Below are 18,250 nucleotides of genomic sequence, written 5' to 3'. Positions count from 1 at the left end.
CATTCCCTGACCGTGGGCCGATCCATCTGATGTGTCGAAACTGGAGTCCGCGACTGGGGCCGCCGCCCTGGAGGGGCTCCCCCCTCTCCAGCCCCCGCGTCGACGCGGTCCAACACCAGGCTCGTGCTTCCCGCCGCCGTACCTAACACACGTGGCCTCTTCTCGCTGAGGGTCTAACGTCCGCACGCTACAGTCTGTGCCGCGTGGGGCCTTGTTCCGACTCAGTGGCAACAGCCACAATGTTAGCAGCTTTGAGCCTTCAAAGCCTGACTTACTAGCCATGGAGGTTCCCGGTCTTTTTTTTTTTTTTTTTTTTTAAGATTTTATTTGTTTATTTGACACAGCGAGAGAGACAGCCCAAGCGGGGAAGCAGCAGAGGCAGGGGGAGCAGCAGGCTCCTGGCTGAGCAGGGGAGCATCCTGTGGGACTCGATCCCAGGACCCCGAGATCATGACCTGAGCAGAAGGCAGAGGCTTCCCCGACTGGGCCCCCAGGTGTCCTGTGTGGTTCCCCATCTTCATCTGAGTCCCCTCATTCACACATTAGCAGCTCAGGGTCAGGCTTTAGTCCCCAGCGAAAAAGACACTGAAGTGACAGGAACCCCACGCACCCCCCGCGGACACCCCCAGATCCTGCGTGCCCCCACGCACCCCCCACGGACACCCCCCAGATCCTGCATGCCCCCCATGCATACCCCGTGACACCCCCAGATCCTGCGTGCCCCCACGCACCCCCCGACGGGGACCCCCCCTTCCTTCCTTCGGGCTTTGCCTTGCTGTGGTGTTCCTGCCGGTGAAGGCGATCTGTCCCCAAATCTACGCGTCTGGGACTGAGGCGGCCTAACCCTGGCGCGGTGCAGCGCCTTTTCCTGTTGCGTGGTTTATCCTTTGGTGACTTTCCAGACTGTGCGTTGTCTCCAGGATGCGTTCACAGCGTCTCTCCCGTCTCTCCCCTAAACGTGCTGTTAACTGCAAACGTGTCTGCTCGCTCACGGCCGGACTCTTCCTGCACTCTCTTCAGCAGCTCGCCCCCTTACCCTCCCGTCCTCGTCACCCCAGCTGCTCTTGGTGTCCCCGTCCTCGCCTTCCCAGCGGGTCTTCTGCGGACTGCGCGCACTCAGAGCCCCGCTGGGTGTGAGCGTGTGTCTACATTATCTTCTTAATGTCAATACTGATTTGTCCAGTCCCTCCGATTATCTTCACACCGGAAGGGGACAGATTTCCTCTTAATTGTCTTAGCAAGAGCTAAATTAAAGTACATTTAAAAAATCCCAGATCCCAGACTGTTGCTTTCTGCAGAGGTCGGCTTCTACAGGTCCGTGTCAGGTGGAGGCGGGTACATCTGCGGTCCGTTGGCTCCATCGGCACAAGAGGTGATGCACGGGTCACACTGGGTGGGGAGGGGGTCTAAGGAATGAATCCCAAGCAGGGTCCCTCCCTGCACTGACACACGCAGGCTTTGGGAGAATTCTGGATCTGCTCTTGGCCACTCAGTTAGCCTCCTGGGACCTCGGTTTCCCCATCTGTGAAAGGGGATCAGCACGGGGATTGCCTGAGGCTGCCATGATGTGGACGGGGAGGGCCGTCTGAGTGCTGCTGCCCCCTCCAGCGGGCCCGGGGGCCCTCCGTCACCTGCGCTGGCTCCCCAGGCCCGGTCAGCTTCCCCGGGCACGGGCGTCCAAATGACGGCCTGCCTCGCAGCCCTCACCTTCTCAGGGAGACCCACTTGGTGACTCACTCCCGCACCGCTTCCTCCCTGTTTGGTCTGTGCATTCCCTTTTCCCAAAGCAGCACCAGGCTCCCCGCCCCACGTCGCTTGGAACACTTTGGCACACCGACGTGGGGCGCACGCCTGTCCCGATGTGAGCGTTCGGCTGTGCCCAGTGCTCGGCTGTACGCGGCAGCAGGGGGCTGTCGCAGCCACGGCCCCGTAGAGTGGTGGCCTTCGTCACGATCGCTGTACCCCACAGATTCGGAGTCCAGTGTCTAGGTCCAGCCAGGTCCCAGGAATTAAAACACAGCGTTCGATGACGGGAGCGGACAGCCTGGGTTCGGACAGCGGCTCTTGGGCCCGTCCTTCAGGAGGGCGGGCTGGCTCTAGCAGGTGGCAGCAGCGAGGGCCGGGGCCTCACCGCTAACCATTCGCCAGCCCCATGGGGGCAGAAAGGCCCAGCACTGATTCTGATGACACCGCCTAAGCACCAGGGAGGCTGGGTGCTCTTCCCGCCGGCTGCGGGTTCGGGTGCTCTGCCGCCAGGTACCTGCTCGGACAATTTAAAACCGGCGCTAATGGTCTTCGCAAGACCCTCTCTTTGCTGCCATGCAAGGCAACAGGGAGCTGCGTGCAGCCTCCCCGCACCCCACCTCTCCGCAGAAACCCCGCAGGACTTGGCAGCTGGTCTGCCTCCTGGCCCTCAGCTCCTGCGCAGGTGCAGAGCTGGACCAGCAGGGGGCGGGGGGAAGGAGGAGGAGGGAGTGCAGGTGGGAAGGAGGCGGGCCACAGGGAAGGGGCGGGGCTAGCGGCGCGGATCTGGGGGACCCACCGCCAGAGCTGCTAGAGGGCAGCTGGTGCACAGGGAGAGCCGGCCCGCCCCCGGGGATGCAGCCACCGGTGCCCGGGCCCCTGGCCCTGCTGGACACAACAGGTGAGCCGGCGCCAGCATCCTGGCAGTGCCCAGGGACTGCCGTGGGCTGCAGTCCTGGGCCAGGGTCACGGGCAGGGTCTGCAGCTCCCTCCTGCAGCCCTACGGCTGCACCTTTGGGACCCTTTGTTCTGACACGGGTGGTCTCCCTGCACGCCTCTCTGACTCCGTGTCTCCCCGTCTGTTACCACAGACACCGCCCTCACCTCCCCTGCCTTAGCTCGGACATTTCTAGACCTTGTTTCAAAGGATGGTGGCTTCATCCCGTAGTTTGGGCGCAGCTCTGTTCCAAACCCCCACATCCTTCTGCCCCACAAGCTCCCGGGACCCCGGGTTCTTTGGCCAGAGCAGATGCAGCCTCCTCGTGGGCCAGAATGATGAGGTGTGTTTTCCTGAAGGGGCTCAGGGAAGACTTTGAAAGGAACAGAGAGGCGAGCTTCCCAGCGTGAGCCCTCCGCTGCTGGGAGGGGACCACTGCATCTCCTGCACTCCCTGCCGGGGGAGCCCACCAAACGTGCATGTGCGGCCTCTCGGCGGCCTGCACCATCTTTGGAAAGTCTCCGATTAAAAACCAGATGAGTTAATGTTTTATTTTTAAATGACGATCAGAGAATCTGGCTTCTTCCTTGAAAGAAACTGACGCACACCTCCCCCTCTCTAAAGCACAGTGCTCTGCACACCCGTGTTTTCGTCCTCCAGAAACGGATTACTTACCATGAGAATGAGGTCTGTTACTAACTGGCTGTTATCACGTTATTATACTGCGATGACTGGTGGTTTAGAAAGCACTTTGTTTTTCCTTCTGATGAGGAATTAAACCAGGAGTTGGTCTCTTATTTAAAAGTATAAACATTAGTGTAGCCGGGCAGCCTGTTGGGTACTTTCTACTTTACGTTTCTGCATCAGCATGTGTCACCTGTAAAATCAGGACACAGGAAGCAATTGGCTGAGTCGCACAGTGCTGCCTCGGGTTCTTTCCCCGGGGGCCGTCACTTTGCCTCTGGGACCAGGGTCCCCACGTGATGAAATGAGCACATTCTTCTATCTGGGAGGCCAAGGCCCTGCTGGCAGGGAGGCTGTCGCTGGGACGCTTCCAAGCGGCACCACCATCTCGGGGATGGGATCTTCTCCGTCCGGATGTGGCCAGGCTTCCCCAGGAGCTGCGGCAGGGAGAGGGCTGGGGCTGGGGCAGGGGCGCAGGGGTAAGGGGTCGATGCCGCTGGTGGCCTGCAGCGTCGCCCCTCAAACTCCTCTCCCAGTGGGAGGAAAGCCAGTTAAAAGCACCTGCTACCCGTCCACCCACGACGGATAGATTCACTATGCTTGCTCTGCTCAGAACTCACACGTGCTCTCCGGCGGACCCTTACAGCAGTTAAGAGGCTGGTAATGCAGCCGGCTGTCACTGCCTCCACCGTCCAGATTGGGAAACTGAGGTCTGTGCATCCAGGCAGCACCAGGAAATCTGCCCGTCGATCTGAGCCAAGTGTGGGGTCCAGAGGCAAACAGGGCAGACAGGCCTGCTCTACGGGCCTCCTCTCCAGGTGGCTGGAGACCACACGGCCAGTCCAGGCAGCCGCCTGTATTGTATAAACCCGACAGCAGAGTTTTAGTTAACACTCAGGACACATCATTTGTAACGACACACATGCTAACGGTCCTGCGTATGGATAGGAGGATGGGGGGACGGTCCAGAGGGCTCTGGGGGCCTTCCTCCAGGGCAGGACCCTTTTGTCTACAAAACCTGATCGAAAACGCATGTCTTAGGGTAATCATAAAGATATGCTACCTTCCTTCCTTGGGTTTCTTTCTTGTTCCCTTATTTTTATGCCATGTCCTGTGTTTATGAAGAGTATTTAAGGTCAGGAGTCTTCTCCTTGTTACCTGTGTTGGGCTTGGAGTCAAGACCCCGCAGGGGGCCAGCGCCGTGCTTCCCAGAGCCGTGTGTAGGCGCCGCTGCTGTCCTTCTGGGCCTCCGGTTAACCTTGAGACCCATCACGGAAACGCTGACAGAGCGGCGGCCTCTCCTTGAGCCGGGGCCTCAGAGGGAAGGCCAGACCGGGAGAAGGTGACGGACTGGGACACGGGAAGATTTATGTGACCCCAAAGGAGATGTGCTTAGTTTTTGGCTCTGTGACCAGCATGTGGGAGCGTTGCTGAGGGATCTGATGAGGGCGTTCTGCCAGGCAGGTGCCCCCGAGGGGCCGAGAGACAGGCCCACGGGAGGCTGTGCTCCGGAGGACGTGGACGCCGAGACATCTGGCTGATGGTTTGGGCATAAGATGTGCGATGCAGTAAATGAGGAAAAGTAGCCACAAAGTCTTTGAGGAGGAGCGCGTTTGTCTGAGCTCGCGGGCGACTTATTTCTGAGTGTGTAAGGGTCCCCATCGCAGGTGCTGTAACTTGACCTGCCGTTGAGCTTTGCCGAAGGACCGCAGACCTGTAAATTCAGTCACAAATGTCCGGACCTCGAAAACCAGTGCGTGCAGCGACTGAGCCTGGAGGTGGCCGTGTCGTGTGCGGCTGCCTTGCCCACCAAACACACGTAGTGTTGACTGAAGAGCTTCGGTGCAGGATGAAGACCCCGTTTTTCTTTCATCCCGAGTTTGTTTTGGAGTCACAGGGATCAAGATGGTTAAGCTTCCAAAAAAGCAAATCCCAACAGCCTGGTTGGACTCAGCGTGGCCTCTTGCCGTGACCTCAGCGGTGTGGCTGCTGCTCTGAGGTGGGAGTGGGTGTCTCTGTGCAAACAGTCCTGCAATGAAGACTGCCTTCCCCGAGCCACAGCACAGGGAAGGAAGTCACACGAATGAGAAACTCAGAAGTCAAGACTTGAGGAAGGAGAGACAATGGGAAGGTCTCCTTTCTGGTTGCTTTCTTGAGTTCTGTGACACCTAGAATTAGGTTTGCCCACAAATACTGGGTATCCAAAGTAGCGGCTGTCATCCAGAGACTTTATTCTGCTACTTAATTTGGAGGTAGACAACCCAGGCCTGTCTTTCTGCTCTGCCATTCTGCAAAAGTGGTTTCCACTTGCAAGGTTCCCTCATGGCCCAAAATGGCTGCTGGGGTTCTGCCTTTATGCTCACATTCCAGGCAGCAGAAAGGATGACAGGGAGAAAGGCAGAGGGACAGGCTCCTCTAAGAGATTTCCTGCAGGGCCTACTGAACATTCTTTGCTTCAATGGATGATAAATGGTCTGGCGTGACCTCTGCTGTGGGTTGCCAGGATGAAGGCTTCGGAGGACGCACAGACCAGGGTGGGCACTGGTTTTGGGGATGAGCCCCAGTGGCACCGACATCTCAGGCAAGAAGGCTGGAGCAGGGAAAACACAGATCCTCACCTGCCCTCATGGGACTCATCATGGGGGGTCTGATATTAGGTGGGGGGTCCCCTCTGCAGGGGAGCAGGCGGCCAGGGGTTCCTGCTTCTCACCGTGGGGACATGGAGGTGCGGGCAAGGCTGTGCAGGTGCACACAAGTGTCCTTCAGGAAGGACATCGAGGAGCCAGTGGCAACCTTTCAGGTGGCTGGTGGGTGAGGAGGGAGACCCTGATTTCCTGCCCCGAGAAAGAAGGGTCCATGCACGTGGGTAGTCTGGGGTCTTCCAGGGGCTGCTTCGGTCACCTGAGGAGGGAGTGGCTGGGGTGGGAAGCGCATCTGCTGGGACCCCGCTCTGAACCCAATCCCTTACTAATGTTTCCTCATTTGCCCTCCTTCCAGAAGGGTTTGCGAGGAGAAAGAAGACCTCCCTTTGGTTTGTGGGGTCTCTGCTCGTGGTGTCTGTCTCCATCCTGACCGTCGGCCTCGCCGCCACCACCAGGACGGAGAACGTGACAGTGGGGGGCTACTACCCAGGGATCACCGTGAGTACTGCTCTCCTCGGGGTCTGCTGGGAGGGCTGCGGGGTGCTGACACACTCCGCCCAGCTCGTGGGGTTGGAGGGTAGGGCACGGGAGCTGCTGTGGGTGGCTGTGCTCAGACTCTGCCCCCAGGGTCACCCCTGTCTCTCCTGGGCCCCATGGCTGTGTTGGACTCTGGTTGGTCAGCCTGGAGCGGTGCCAGCATCCTGCCTCGTGCAGCTGGGCCGGCGTGAGCCCAGGGCCCTTACAAGCAAGGACGGAAGGGTGGGAGCAGGGAGAGCTGTGATGGGGGAAGATGTTGGAGGTGGAGGACGCCCATGCCAGCGAGTGTGCCAGCCCTGGAGCAGGACAGACACCAGCCCAGACTCGGCCCAGGGCCTCCGGACACAACCAGCCCCGCGAGAGCACGCTGACTGCACCGAGCCTGGGGGAAGAGATATGCGGCTTTAACGGAGCCCTGCAACGGAGCCCCAACTGTGGTTGCAATAATCAGTGAGTCTCACGGGGGCAGCAGGAAAGGGCGTCCTCCGCTCGTCATCTCAGAGTTTGGGCAGGAATGCGGCACGGTACACCGGGGACAGCCCACTGAGATCTGGCAAGAAATGCCGCCCGGATCCGGAATTACTGAGGGGACTTTCTGATGTGTGAATTCACGTCCACTGTTGTTAGCAACAGAATTTGCTCCAAGGGCCCACACTGAGCACAAGGAGTCCGTGGGATCTGCTCTTGTCAGCGGGGACGCCCTTAAAATGCACCGGACCCCCGAGTGGCTGTCATAGATGCTAAATCAGATCTGCTTTTTAAAGGAAGCTCATTTAATCCTGTTACTCTTACTAAAAGTATTATCAAGATTAGCAATATTATTGGTAACATTTTTAGCAAGGATGAAAAGGTGGCATTAAATATTTAAAAATATTTCACATATATTGTTCGCTTCATCTTTTTATTAATACTTTATTTTTATTTTCTGTTTCTGTGCCATAAACCTACAGTATCTACCTGTGTATTATTTATGAGTAAATGTATAGCGTGCAGAAAAAGTTTTATCAGTGAAGTCTTAAGAGCTGCCAATATCCTGGGGGCCCCGCCTTTCTGCCGTGGGTGCTGGGTGAGGAGGGGACCCCCGACACGGCGTCGAGGTGTCCAGGGCATCTGCTCTGAGGGAGCCAGGTTCGGGGAGCAGGCCAGGTGGGCCCCGCGTCAGTCCGCCGGTTCAGAAGGTGAGCTGCGGAGGTCCGATGAGATGCACAAGGAAATGGGTGAAAGTCACCTGCGTGAGAATGCAGCGTCTGCGCACACGACGGAGAGCGCGCTGGGGAGTCACCTGCGTGGGAATGCGGCGTCTGCGCACACGACGGAGGGCGCGCTGGGGAGTCACCTGCGTGGGAATGCGGCGTCTGCGCACACGACGGAGGGCGCGCTGGGGAGTCACCTGCGTGGGAATGCGGCGTCTACGGACACGACGGAGGGCGCGCTGGGGAGTCACCTGCGTGAGAATGCGGCGTCTGCGGACAGGACGGAGGGCGCGCTGGGGAGTCACCTGCGTGGGAATGCGGCGTCTGCGCACACGACGGAGGGCGCGCTGGGAAGTCACCTGCGTGAGAATGCGGCGTCTGCGGACAGGACGGAGGGCGCGCTGGGGAGTCACCTGCGTGGGAATGCGGCGTCTGCGCACACGACGGAGGGCACGCTGGGAAGTCACCTGCGTGGGAATGCGGCGTCTGCGCACACGACGGAGGGCGCGCTGGGAAGTCACCTGCGTGGGAATGCGGCGTCTGCGCACACGACGGAGAGCGCGCTGGGGAGTCACCTGCGTGGGAATGCGGCGTCTGCGCACACGACGGAGGGCGCGCTGGGAAGTCACCTGCGTGGGAATGGGGCGTCTGCGCACACGACGGAGGGCGCGCTGGGGAGTCACCTGCGTGGGAAAGCGGCGTCTGCGCACACGACGGAGGGCGCGCTGGGGAGTCACCTGCGTGGGAATGCGGCATCTGCGGACACGACGGAGGGCGCGCTGGGGAGTCACCTGCGTGAGAATGCGGCGTCTGCGGACAGGACGGAGGGCGCGCTGGGGAGTCACCTGCGTGGGAATGCGGCGTCTGCGCACACGACGGAGGGCGCGCTGGGAAGTCACCTGCGTGAGAATGCGGCGTCTGCGGACAGGACGGAGGGCGCGCTGGGGAGTCACCTGCGTGGGAATGCGGCGTCTGCGCACACGAGGGAGGGCGCGCTGGGAAGTCACCTGCGTGGGAATGTGGCGTCTGCGCACACGACGGAGGGCGCGCTGGGGAGTCACCTGCGTGGGAATACGGCGTCTGCGCACACGACGGAGGGCGCGCTGGGGAGTCACCTGCGTGGGAATGCGGCGTCTGCGCACACGACGGAGGGCGCGCTGGGGAGTCACCTGCGTGAGAATGCGGCGTCTGCGGACAGGACGGAGGGCGCGCTGGGGAGTCACCTGCGTGGGAATGCGGTGTCCGCGCACACGACGGAGGGCGCGCTGGGAAGTCACCTGCGTGGGAATGCGGCGTCTGCGCACACGACGGAGGGCGCGCTGGGGAGTCACCTGCGTGGGAATGCGGCGTCTGCGGACATGACGGAGGGCGCGCTGGGGAGGAAGCCGGGGCTGGGGGTTCGAGTGCCTCCAGCTGTTGATCGAGGGTGGGAGTCGTTGCAGCCGCACAGACACGTTCTCATACGTTTAAGGGGAGTGGGCTTCTGAGGCTTTGGAACTGAGGAGCTGGCGGTGCTATTTTGAAGCTGCACAAGAAGGAAACGTTCATCTTTCCTCCTTGAGAATTCTTCAGTTATCGGTGAAAACGTCGCCTGTGCTCGCGAGTCCATCTCCACAGACGAGGGTTCTGTAGCCACAGCGGGTCTGACTTGCGGTGCACTGAGTGTGACGCTGTGGCCCTGAGCCCCCGCCGCGGGGCCAGAGGGTCAGCACCCCAGACTCCGACGGAAGCCCGACCCGTGGGCGGCGCCCCCCTGCCCCTGCCGCGAGCCACGTGCCGCGTGCAGCGTCTTCCCGGGGCGCCGGTCGAGCTGACAGACGTTACTGCACAGAGTCTCCCGCCAGGGGGACACACTCAGTGGAGGGTCCCGGTGCCCTGCCCTGGATCCCTCGTTTTGAGGCGAGCACAGTCAGGATACATTTCTCCAGCAGCTCGGGGGCGGGAGCTGAGGCTTCCTTGAGGACAGGAAGACCCCCCTCGGCGTCCTCCCACTGCTGGAGCCTCCTTCCTACCTCTCCTCCCCTCCCCAAGGTGACCTGAATCCAAAGCTCACCTGTGATTGGCATCAGCCACATCCGTGGGCCACTGGCAACTCTTCTTCCAAGTAACCTTGGTCCTGGTTCCCCAATATCTCACCCGAGGAGCCATCCTCTGACTCGGCCTTCAGACTGGTCCAGGAGAAACGTCAGGTGGCCCCTCACCTGACGAGCAGGTGGAGAAGATGGGCTGTGAGTGCTCTGAGTACCGGGAAGGTGCTGTCCCTCCGTGCCGGAGGAGAGGGGCGCATGATACCCTCTTCTGTGATCAAGAGTTAAATATTGGAACACGGAGGTTGAGACGGGCCACGTTTCTGCAACTTCTATTCCAATCACTGGCTTTGATCGAGCCCGAGGAGCCCACCCAAATGGGTATGAGCTTGTCTGCCACTGGTGGGTAAGGTGGTAGGCGGAGGGGGAACTGGCCGGCCTTGTCCCTTTAAAATGCTTTTAAGCGTGGGAATGTCCGGTGCATTATTCGATGTTAAAGGCCAGCATTAAGCCTCAGGGATGCTAACCGGAGTGCTTTCTCCCTTGTTTTTCCTTCCATCCAGCTGGGCTTCGGAGCTTTCTTAGGAATTATTGGCATCAACCTGGTGGAGAATAGAAGGCAAATGGTGAGAATGCACATTGTTTCTTTCAAATGCGGAGTCGTAAGAGTGTTGTCCCTCAACAGTGTGTTACAGCTACAGCTGGTGTTCCTAGGAGAGCCCCCCACTCCAGTCCAGCAACCTAGGATCAGGGCCCAGGTTCCCCAGTCTGTGCACTGCACAACTCTGGACCTGGGGCTTAGTGGGTGCCCTTCACAATTAGTCTAAGTGAGGCTGGCTTCTAGGATCGTAGGGTGTGTCCTACAACCTCGCAGCTGAAGTTGAGGCACAGGAAGAAAAGTTTAGGGTGTGGGGGTGGGTTGGGGGTTAGGCTCTCCCAAGCTGAGGAGAGAGGGGAAGTGGATGGGAAAGCAGGGGACCCGTGGCTCCCTGGGCTTTACAGTGAGGAAATGCACACACTGGGTGTATGAAGGCCAGCCTCGATCAGTTTTCCGAACGTGGTATCTTTATTAATGATTTCAATTTGGCATCTGTTTGCTGATGCACTGTTTTGGGGATGGAGCTCCAAGAAGAGTCAGTTAATTTTCCAATTCATGGTGACGGTGAGTGTTGAATTCTGAGAGGTTTTCAGAGGGGATTTGGAGACACTCGGCCGTTTCGGACTGGTCTCCAGCTCCAGCCTCTCGGGCTCTCACCCTGCGTTATTCCCACGTTTGCAGCCACTCGCCCCGGGATTTCACTGTGTGCGAGGGGCTGCAGTACATGACCCCACGGGTCCCCCTTGCCCGGCTGACAGCGAAGGTCTGTGGCTTGGCTGTGGGGGCCACTGTCACACCTCACACTGAGAAGATGGCCCCTGGGGCAGAAGGTGCCTGGCTGAGTGAGGGGCAGGTCCTGAGATGGGGCCGGGGAAGGAGCAGGTCAAAGGTTTCGGTTCTGGCAGAGACAAGTGTTTTGTCCCAAGTGTTGGCAGGGTGGGCACCTGCTCTGGGCCGCTGGCCGTAAAGAGGTGGACAGAGGACCCGGGGCTTCTGCGCGGGACCCACCCTCTTCACCCTCCTCACACTCGGCTCCTGAAGGCCCCCTCTTCCCGGAGGCTCTTGCAGGAGGGAGGTGGGGGCAGCACTTGGGAAACAGAAGCAGCCCTTGCTCCTGCATCTGCCCCGAGGACGCCCTGGAGGGGGTGCCTTTAAAGATTCTTACAGAGCTCCTTCCGGGCCCTCAGCTGAGCCATATTTAAGGATCTTCAGTGGGAGAAACCGATTTCCTTCCATGCTTGACCACATTAAAATGTAACTGTCCCGGCGGAGGTCAGTGATTTAAAGCTGCATGAAGGCGGTAAGGCACGAAGCGTGGAGAGAGGGCTCCCAGCTGCAGCTGCATGGGGAGAACCCCACTCTCCAATTCCCCGGGCCTCTGTCCCCCGAGGCTCCCGCCTCTCCGCTCTCCCTTCCTGCCCAGGCGGCTGTGGCATTCACAGCCTCCCGACATGCTTCTCTACGCGATTTCCCCCGGGGAGGGGGGGCAGAGCAGCCTGTGATGCGGGGGGATAGGCCACGTGCCCGGTGGGCGGCAGGCCGGCACCCTCGCGGGCGGTGCAGACCCACTCGGGTCCACGGACACCTATTTCTTTCCCCCTTTTAAAGAAGCGTTATTGGGATATAATTCACCCACTTAATGCATAAAATTCAGTGACTTTTAGCATAAAACGGGTATGTGCAACCATCACCATAGCCAATTTGAGAATGTTTCCATCCTTTCAGCCAGAAACCTGTGCAGTCAGCCCTCGGGTCTCCATGCCCATTTCCAGCCCCAGGTGACCGCTGATCGACTTTGGGTCTGGACTGTGGTGTGCCTGGCTACTGTCACTCTGGTTCGCCCACGCTGTGGCCCAGTTCGGGACGCCATTGTTTTATGGCCAAGTCGAGTTCTGGCGAATGGATGGGCCGCTGTTTGTGTATCATTCATCGGAGACGGTCACTGGGGTCGTTGCCACCTTGGGCGTTCACGCACAGTTCCGCTATCGACATTGGAAGACACAGGTTTCTGTTGCTGGGATGGGCTGCCGAGTCCTACGGCAGTCTCTGGCAGAGCCGCAGACTACAGCCGCGCTGGGTTCCCAGCGTCTCCAAGCCGGCCACCGCTCGTGCTCATGTCTGGGGGCGTGACACGAATCTCGTCGTTTCTTTGATCACTAGTGACCTTGGGCTTCTCTTCATGGGCTTATTGGTCTTTTCCGTCTCTTTTTGTAGACAAATGTCCGTTTAAATCCTCTGCGGATTTTCAAGTTGGGTAACTGATCTTTGCATCCCTGACTTGTCAGAGTCCTTTACACAGTCCCCAGCCGAGCCCTTCGTCAGAGTCATGACTTGCAAATACCCTCTCCTGTCTCTGGGCTTTCTTCACCTTCTTGACGGCAGCCCTTTGAGGCCCAGACGTTTACAGTTTCAATGAAGACCAATTTGTGCATTGTCTCTTTTGTTGTTCCTGCTGTTGGTGCCATTTCTTTCTCTCTCTCTTTTTTTAAAGATTTATTTATTTATTTATTTGAGAGAGAGCGAGAGTGAGAGCATGAGTGGGGGGGCAGAGGGAGAGGCAGAGAGAATCTCCAGCAGACTGTGTGCTGAGCGCGGAGCCTGACGCAGGACTCGATCTCCCAACTGGGAAGATCAGGACCTGAGCTGAAACCAAGAGTCAGATGCTTAACGGACTGTGCCTCCCAGGCGCCCCCTTTGGTGCCATTTCTAAGAACCCCACGCCAGCTCCAAGGTCATGAAGATTCACCCCTCTGTTCTCTGAGTTTCATCACTTACGTGTAAGTCTTCGGTCCATTTTGAGTGAATGTTTGTGTGAGGTAGGGTCCACATTCCATCTTCTCCATGTGGCCCCTCACTTGGTGGGAGGTCAGGCTTTTCCCCACGGAATGGTCTCGATGCCCTGGTTGGGCGCCACTTAGCCACACATGTGTGCGTCTGCTCTGGGGCTCTCAGTTCTGTCCTTTTCGACCACAGGTCTGTCTTTGTGTCCGCGCATAGTGTCTCAATTACTGTTGCTCTGTGTGAGTTCTGAAATCAACACGAGTCTTCTCACTTCATTCCTCTTTTTCAGGATTGTTCTGGTTATTCTCTGTCTTTGCAATTTCATATGCATTTTCGAATCAGCTTGTCAATTTCTGCAGTGAGGTGAGCTGGGATTCTGTTGGGGGTTCTGTTCCATCTATGAGTCCGTTTAGAGGGTGTTGTTGGCTTGGCGATGTGACGTATCCTGACCCATGAACATGGGATGTGTTGCTATGTTTTCTAGACCTACTTTCATTTCCCTCAGTGATATTTTGTGGTGTTGACTCTGTGGTGTGCTTCTCCTGCTAAGTTTATTCCTAAGTATTTTATTCTTTTGGAGGGCACTATGAATGGAATTGTCTCCCTGACTTCATTTTTGGATTGTCCATTGCATGTGTGAAAAAGGCAATAGATTTTTCTGTGTTGATCTTGTATCCTGTGGATCTGTTGAACTCATTCTTTTGTTCTGATAGTCTTCAGTGGATTCTTTAAGATTCTGCACCCATAAGATCATGTCACCTGCAAACAGAGATAGTTGTGCTTCTTCCTTTCCAATCTGGATGCTGGAGGTCTGGTTTGGAGGCTCTAGTGAGAGGAGACAATGTGCGGCCCGGCCCGCCTGCAGGCTTCCCTGTGTGCCAGGCCAGAGCCTTCAGACAGGAGCTGTCTGTGACTCCTGCACTGTCTCAGTTCTTGTCAGGAAGGTGCTCTCCAGGCTAACTTTGTGGGATGAATGTATTCACTAACATTTTACTTAACGTTGATGGAGACTGAAGCCTATATTCCCCTGCGAGCAGCGATGTGATCTCGGGAAACTCACTCGACCCTTTTGGACCTCGGTTTCCTCATCTCCAGGGCTGCTGGGAGCACCTGTGTGAGGGCACCCAGCACCGCGCTGGCCTCGAGCGGCTGTCCGGCAATGGTAGCCGCTGTCAGACACCGTTCTTCAGCACCCAGGCGTCAGGACATTGGGGTTGCTTCACACGTCAGTAAACAGCAAACGGAGAGAATGCACTTCCAGGGTGTCCAGATATGTAAGAATGTTTTCTTCTGTCTTGATTTCTTTTTAATTTCCTCTGATGGAAAACTTAAGCACCCTCAGAAATAGGCAGGGGACCGATGAACCTCACGGCCGGCTTACCTCCCACCCGTTTCTTCTGTTGCCATGTTATTTTGAAGCAAATACCAGACATAGTACCATTTCATCTGTAAATAGTTCACTCTGTTAAAATTTACGGGGTAGAATCCGACTACTACAGGTGGCTTCACGCTTATCTCTGCCCATCTCTATGTCAGTCTCCTGTGATGGCCTAAGAAGGCCCAGTGAGTCAGCTTTCCACATTTTTCTATTAATGGGGAGTTACTGGCTTCTCCTCACCCAGACGGATGCACGAGTTGTCAGTTTCACTACCAGCTCAGCGTCCAGGCGGCCCCAGAGGCAGGCGGGAGACGCCAGGGGCCGAGAGCAGAGTGCGAACTGCCAGTCTGCCTCTGTACGTGTGAGACACACACACACACACACACACAGACGTGCAATACCCTGTGCACGGCGGGCTGGGCACCGGGCGGGCTCTGGTCTCCTGCAGCACATGTGTAGGGAGCCCCGCACAGGGCGCCTGGGAGGGACTTTGGGGAGGACAGGGAGCGGCATTCGAGACAGGGGAGGCCCAGAAGGACCTGTCCCAAGGCTGGGACGGGGAGGTCGAAATGTGAGCTCACCCGTGTGGCCTCATCCCCTGTGGCAGTGTGGGCCTGGGCGCTGTCCCTGCAGCTGCGGGGGGCGGGGGGCGCTCCACCGAGGGTCCCCTTGGTCTCACCTCGGCCCCCGTCTGCAGACCCGCTCATGTCTCTCCCTGCACACTGCCAGGGAAGCCGTCTGGTCCTGTGTTTGGGGGTTTTGGTTACTGAATCAGTCTTACCTTATGTGGGTTTGTGGGAATCCACTGTTTCTTCACGAGTCTGTGTTGGTGATTCGTGTTTCCGAGGAATTGGTTCATCTCCGTGCTCACGTTTGTTGGGGCACAAGGGCTCACAGCCTCTTCTTATAATCCTTTTAATTTCTGTCAAGTTGATAATAATGTTCCTAAATCCATCCCTGACTTCAGTCATCTGGTTTTTCTCTCCTGTTCTCTGAGTTCAGCTACAGACTTGTCAGCTTTGTTGGTGTTTCGAAGAACCAGCCTCCAGGAGCGCGGGTTGTCTTTACTTCTCTTCCCCGGGGTCTCTTATCTCCGCGTTAACCTTCGTCCTTCCCTTTTCTCTGCTGGTTTGGGTTTAGTTTGCTCTTTTTTTCCGGTTCTTTAGGGCGTTTGGAGGTTGATCGGAGATCCCTCGGCTTTATCGGTGTGTTTACAGGGGTGAGACCCACCAAGCTGCAGCCGCTCCCCTGAACGGGGCCCCCTTAGGCTCTCATGTCATCCCGTTCACCTCCACCCGGGGTGCGGCCTCCCTGCTGACGTCTTCTGTGACCTGTTGTCTGTTGTGCTGCTTGGTTTCCACGGACGTGTGGGTTTTCCATTTTTCCACCCGTGATTAATTTCTAGCCCCATCCTTGTGGTTGGGGAGCAGAAGCTGGGGATGGCGGGAGTGTGGAGGGAAGACACACGGACTCCAGCCTGGGGTTGTGGGGGGAGGCAGGGTGGTCTGTGTGGCGATCACATCAGAGTGAGGCTCAGAGCCCTCAGTGTCCCCCGGCAAAGGACCCCAATCACAGCCGGGGGCAGATGGTACAAAGGGGACTGAGGGACACCTGGTGAGGGATGGCCCGAGAGTCCTGGCCCCCTGCTTCGGGGTGTCGGGACCGCCCGCGGGATCCCTGGTGAGGGCCTGGTGATCTCCTTGACGGCATCCCCGCCAGCCTTGTCCACGCGATGCCCCTGGGCTGCAGACTGAGCCCCTCCACCTGTGCTGGGGGCCTCCCTCCACCCGCCTGTTTTGATTAACGCCCCCTCCACCAGTGCTGATGTCTCTCCCGAGGCCTGTGGCCTGACCGCTCTGCCTCTCCCGTGTCCCCTCCAGGTACCACCGGCAGACCAGCCCCTTGCTCTGCATCAGTTCCCACCTGGTCATCACTTACCTGAGTCATCGTCCCCAGGAGTTAACTGTCCCCTTTCCACCTGCCCCCGTCCACCCCCTGCAGCCAGAGGGCTCTCAAGCCCCAGGGCAGGTCTTCACAGACCCTCCTGAGAGCACCACCTTCCCAGTAAGACCCAGACCCCTTTGGTGACCCTGAGTCACTGGGTGTGTCTAATGCCCCAGACAAGAGGCCTGTCCACCAGGTGTCAGTGTTCCCACCAGGTGACAAGCTTTCACCCACATTTTTCTCTCTTTCCTGCGTTATCAACATGACCTTATCTATCGGTATTCGGTTTTTAATCTGGCTTCCCTGTTGCAATGTGAACTCTGTAAGCCCAGTGGAGATCTGAAGGTGCCCTTCCCCTCATCCCGGGAGGGGGGACTGGGCGGTGAGGCCTGTTACCCCTGTCCTTGTGGGCTCATGGCCTCCGCGCCCAGCGGTTACGTCCGTCCTTGTGGGCTCATGGCCTCCACGCTGAGTGCGCGTGTGCAGCAGCCCCACGCAGTGTGGAGCGTGATGCTAGCACTGAACTTTACTTTTCGAGGGTGGTGGGCAGAAATGCAGGGTCTGTCGAAAGCTGATGAGAACGTTCAAGTGGTGGGACAGTTTGCATAAGATCAAACCAGAGCATGTCTGTAGGTGGAGAGAGCTGCGGGCAGCCGGGCAACGGCAGAGGGTACTGCCCACATTCTGGGTGAAATCGGATGGAGGTGTCACGGGAGGTCTCTTGGCCACTGCTGGGTCAGAGCTGATCGCGTGGCCAGGACGTGGAGTGTGGCCTTCTCTGAGGGCCGTCGAGTCCGTGCACGATGAGCTCGCTGGGGCAGCAGGTCCTGACAACGCCCTGCTTGCACACTCGTGGTGAGAGAAGTAGCAGGCCGTCAGCACATCAGGGGCAGGGCGACTTCTAGAAGCTTCTCAGGCAAGTGGCAAGCGCTTGGCGGATATCCTGGCCAGCACCTGAGCCGGGGTGTGGGTGCACAACGCACAGGGCGGGGGACCCCCACTTCTGACGAGGGCCTGATAGCCAGGCTGCCCCAGGCCCCACCGGGCTCTAGCAGAGCCATCACTGGGGACAGTCCTGCTCCTTGAGGACACCAGAAGTGGCCCGGGGAGGTGGCTGGGGACAAGGGAGGCGGACATAGAAGTGGGGGGTGCCACGGAAAGAGAGTTCATGCCGTGGGTGGTGAGGCCTGTCCGCCGCCCAGGGTGCCAGGGGATCTAGAGCACGGTGGGCCGGCGTGAGCATGGCGTCTGAGACAAAGCAGGTGCTCGGGGGTGTTCGCCGGAGGAGGGGGCTCTCCCTCACGTTGGATTCGTGCCAGAGAGTCTGCCCCCCTTCCTGAGACCACGGGCTGCTTGGGAGGCCTGGCGGAGGGGCGCGGGGCTGCATTCTGACCTCCTGAAGTTGCAGGGCGTCCGGCCGTCCCGGGAGGGCCCCACCTGGGAGGGACACGTGAGCTAACGGACTCTGTACTCCAGGGTGGTTCTGTTCATGTGCTTCAGCTCCTCTGGCCAGGACGAGCCCCAGCGGACATGGTGGCCCCTCTGCAGACAGGGCCCTTCCCTATGGGCTATGAGGCTGCTCCCGGGAGCAGGTGGCATGATGGGGCCTGATGCTAAGCAGTGTGGTGCCGCCGTGGGGTTCGGGCCAGTAGGAGGGGCTCAGCATTTCCTCCCGAAAGGCCTGAGCCGGGCGAGGCCAAGCCACACAGCTCTGGGGCCGACAGAACAGTCAGCAGGGGAAGCTCGAGGGCTCAGCAGTCTAATTACATGCAGGATTTTCATTCAT

The 18,250-nt window shown here is 58.4% G+C and overlaps 1 protein-coding gene across 1 annotated transcript in view; it reads left to right on the top strand.

Moving 5' to 3' along the window:
• The first annotated feature begins 2,566 nt into the window (after window positions 1-2,566).
• The window catches only part of TMEM255B (transmembrane protein 255B), a 30,860-nt gene continuing 15,176 nt past the window's right edge, over window positions 2,567-18,250 (top strand). The window contains exons 1-3 of the mRNA XM_044380190.3: window positions 2,567-2,644; window positions 6,362-6,504; window positions 10,327-10,389. Coding sequence (XP_044236125.3) covers window positions 2,599-2,644; window positions 6,362-6,504; window positions 10,327-10,389 — 252 coding nt within the window. The 5' untranslated portion in view covers window positions 2,567-2,598. The remainder of the gene's footprint in view (window positions 2,645-6,361; window positions 6,505-10,326; window positions 10,390-18,250) is intronic.

Source organism: Ursus arctos, unplaced genomic scaffold (assembly GCF_023065955.2).
Source record: "Ursus arctos isolate Adak ecotype North America unplaced genomic scaffold, UrsArc2.0 scaffold_10, whole genome shotgun sequence".
Taxonomy (NCBI): domain Eukaryota; kingdom Metazoa; phylum Chordata; class Mammalia; order Carnivora; family Ursidae; genus Ursus; species Ursus arctos.
This window is presented reverse-complemented; position numbering and strand designations above follow the sequence as displayed.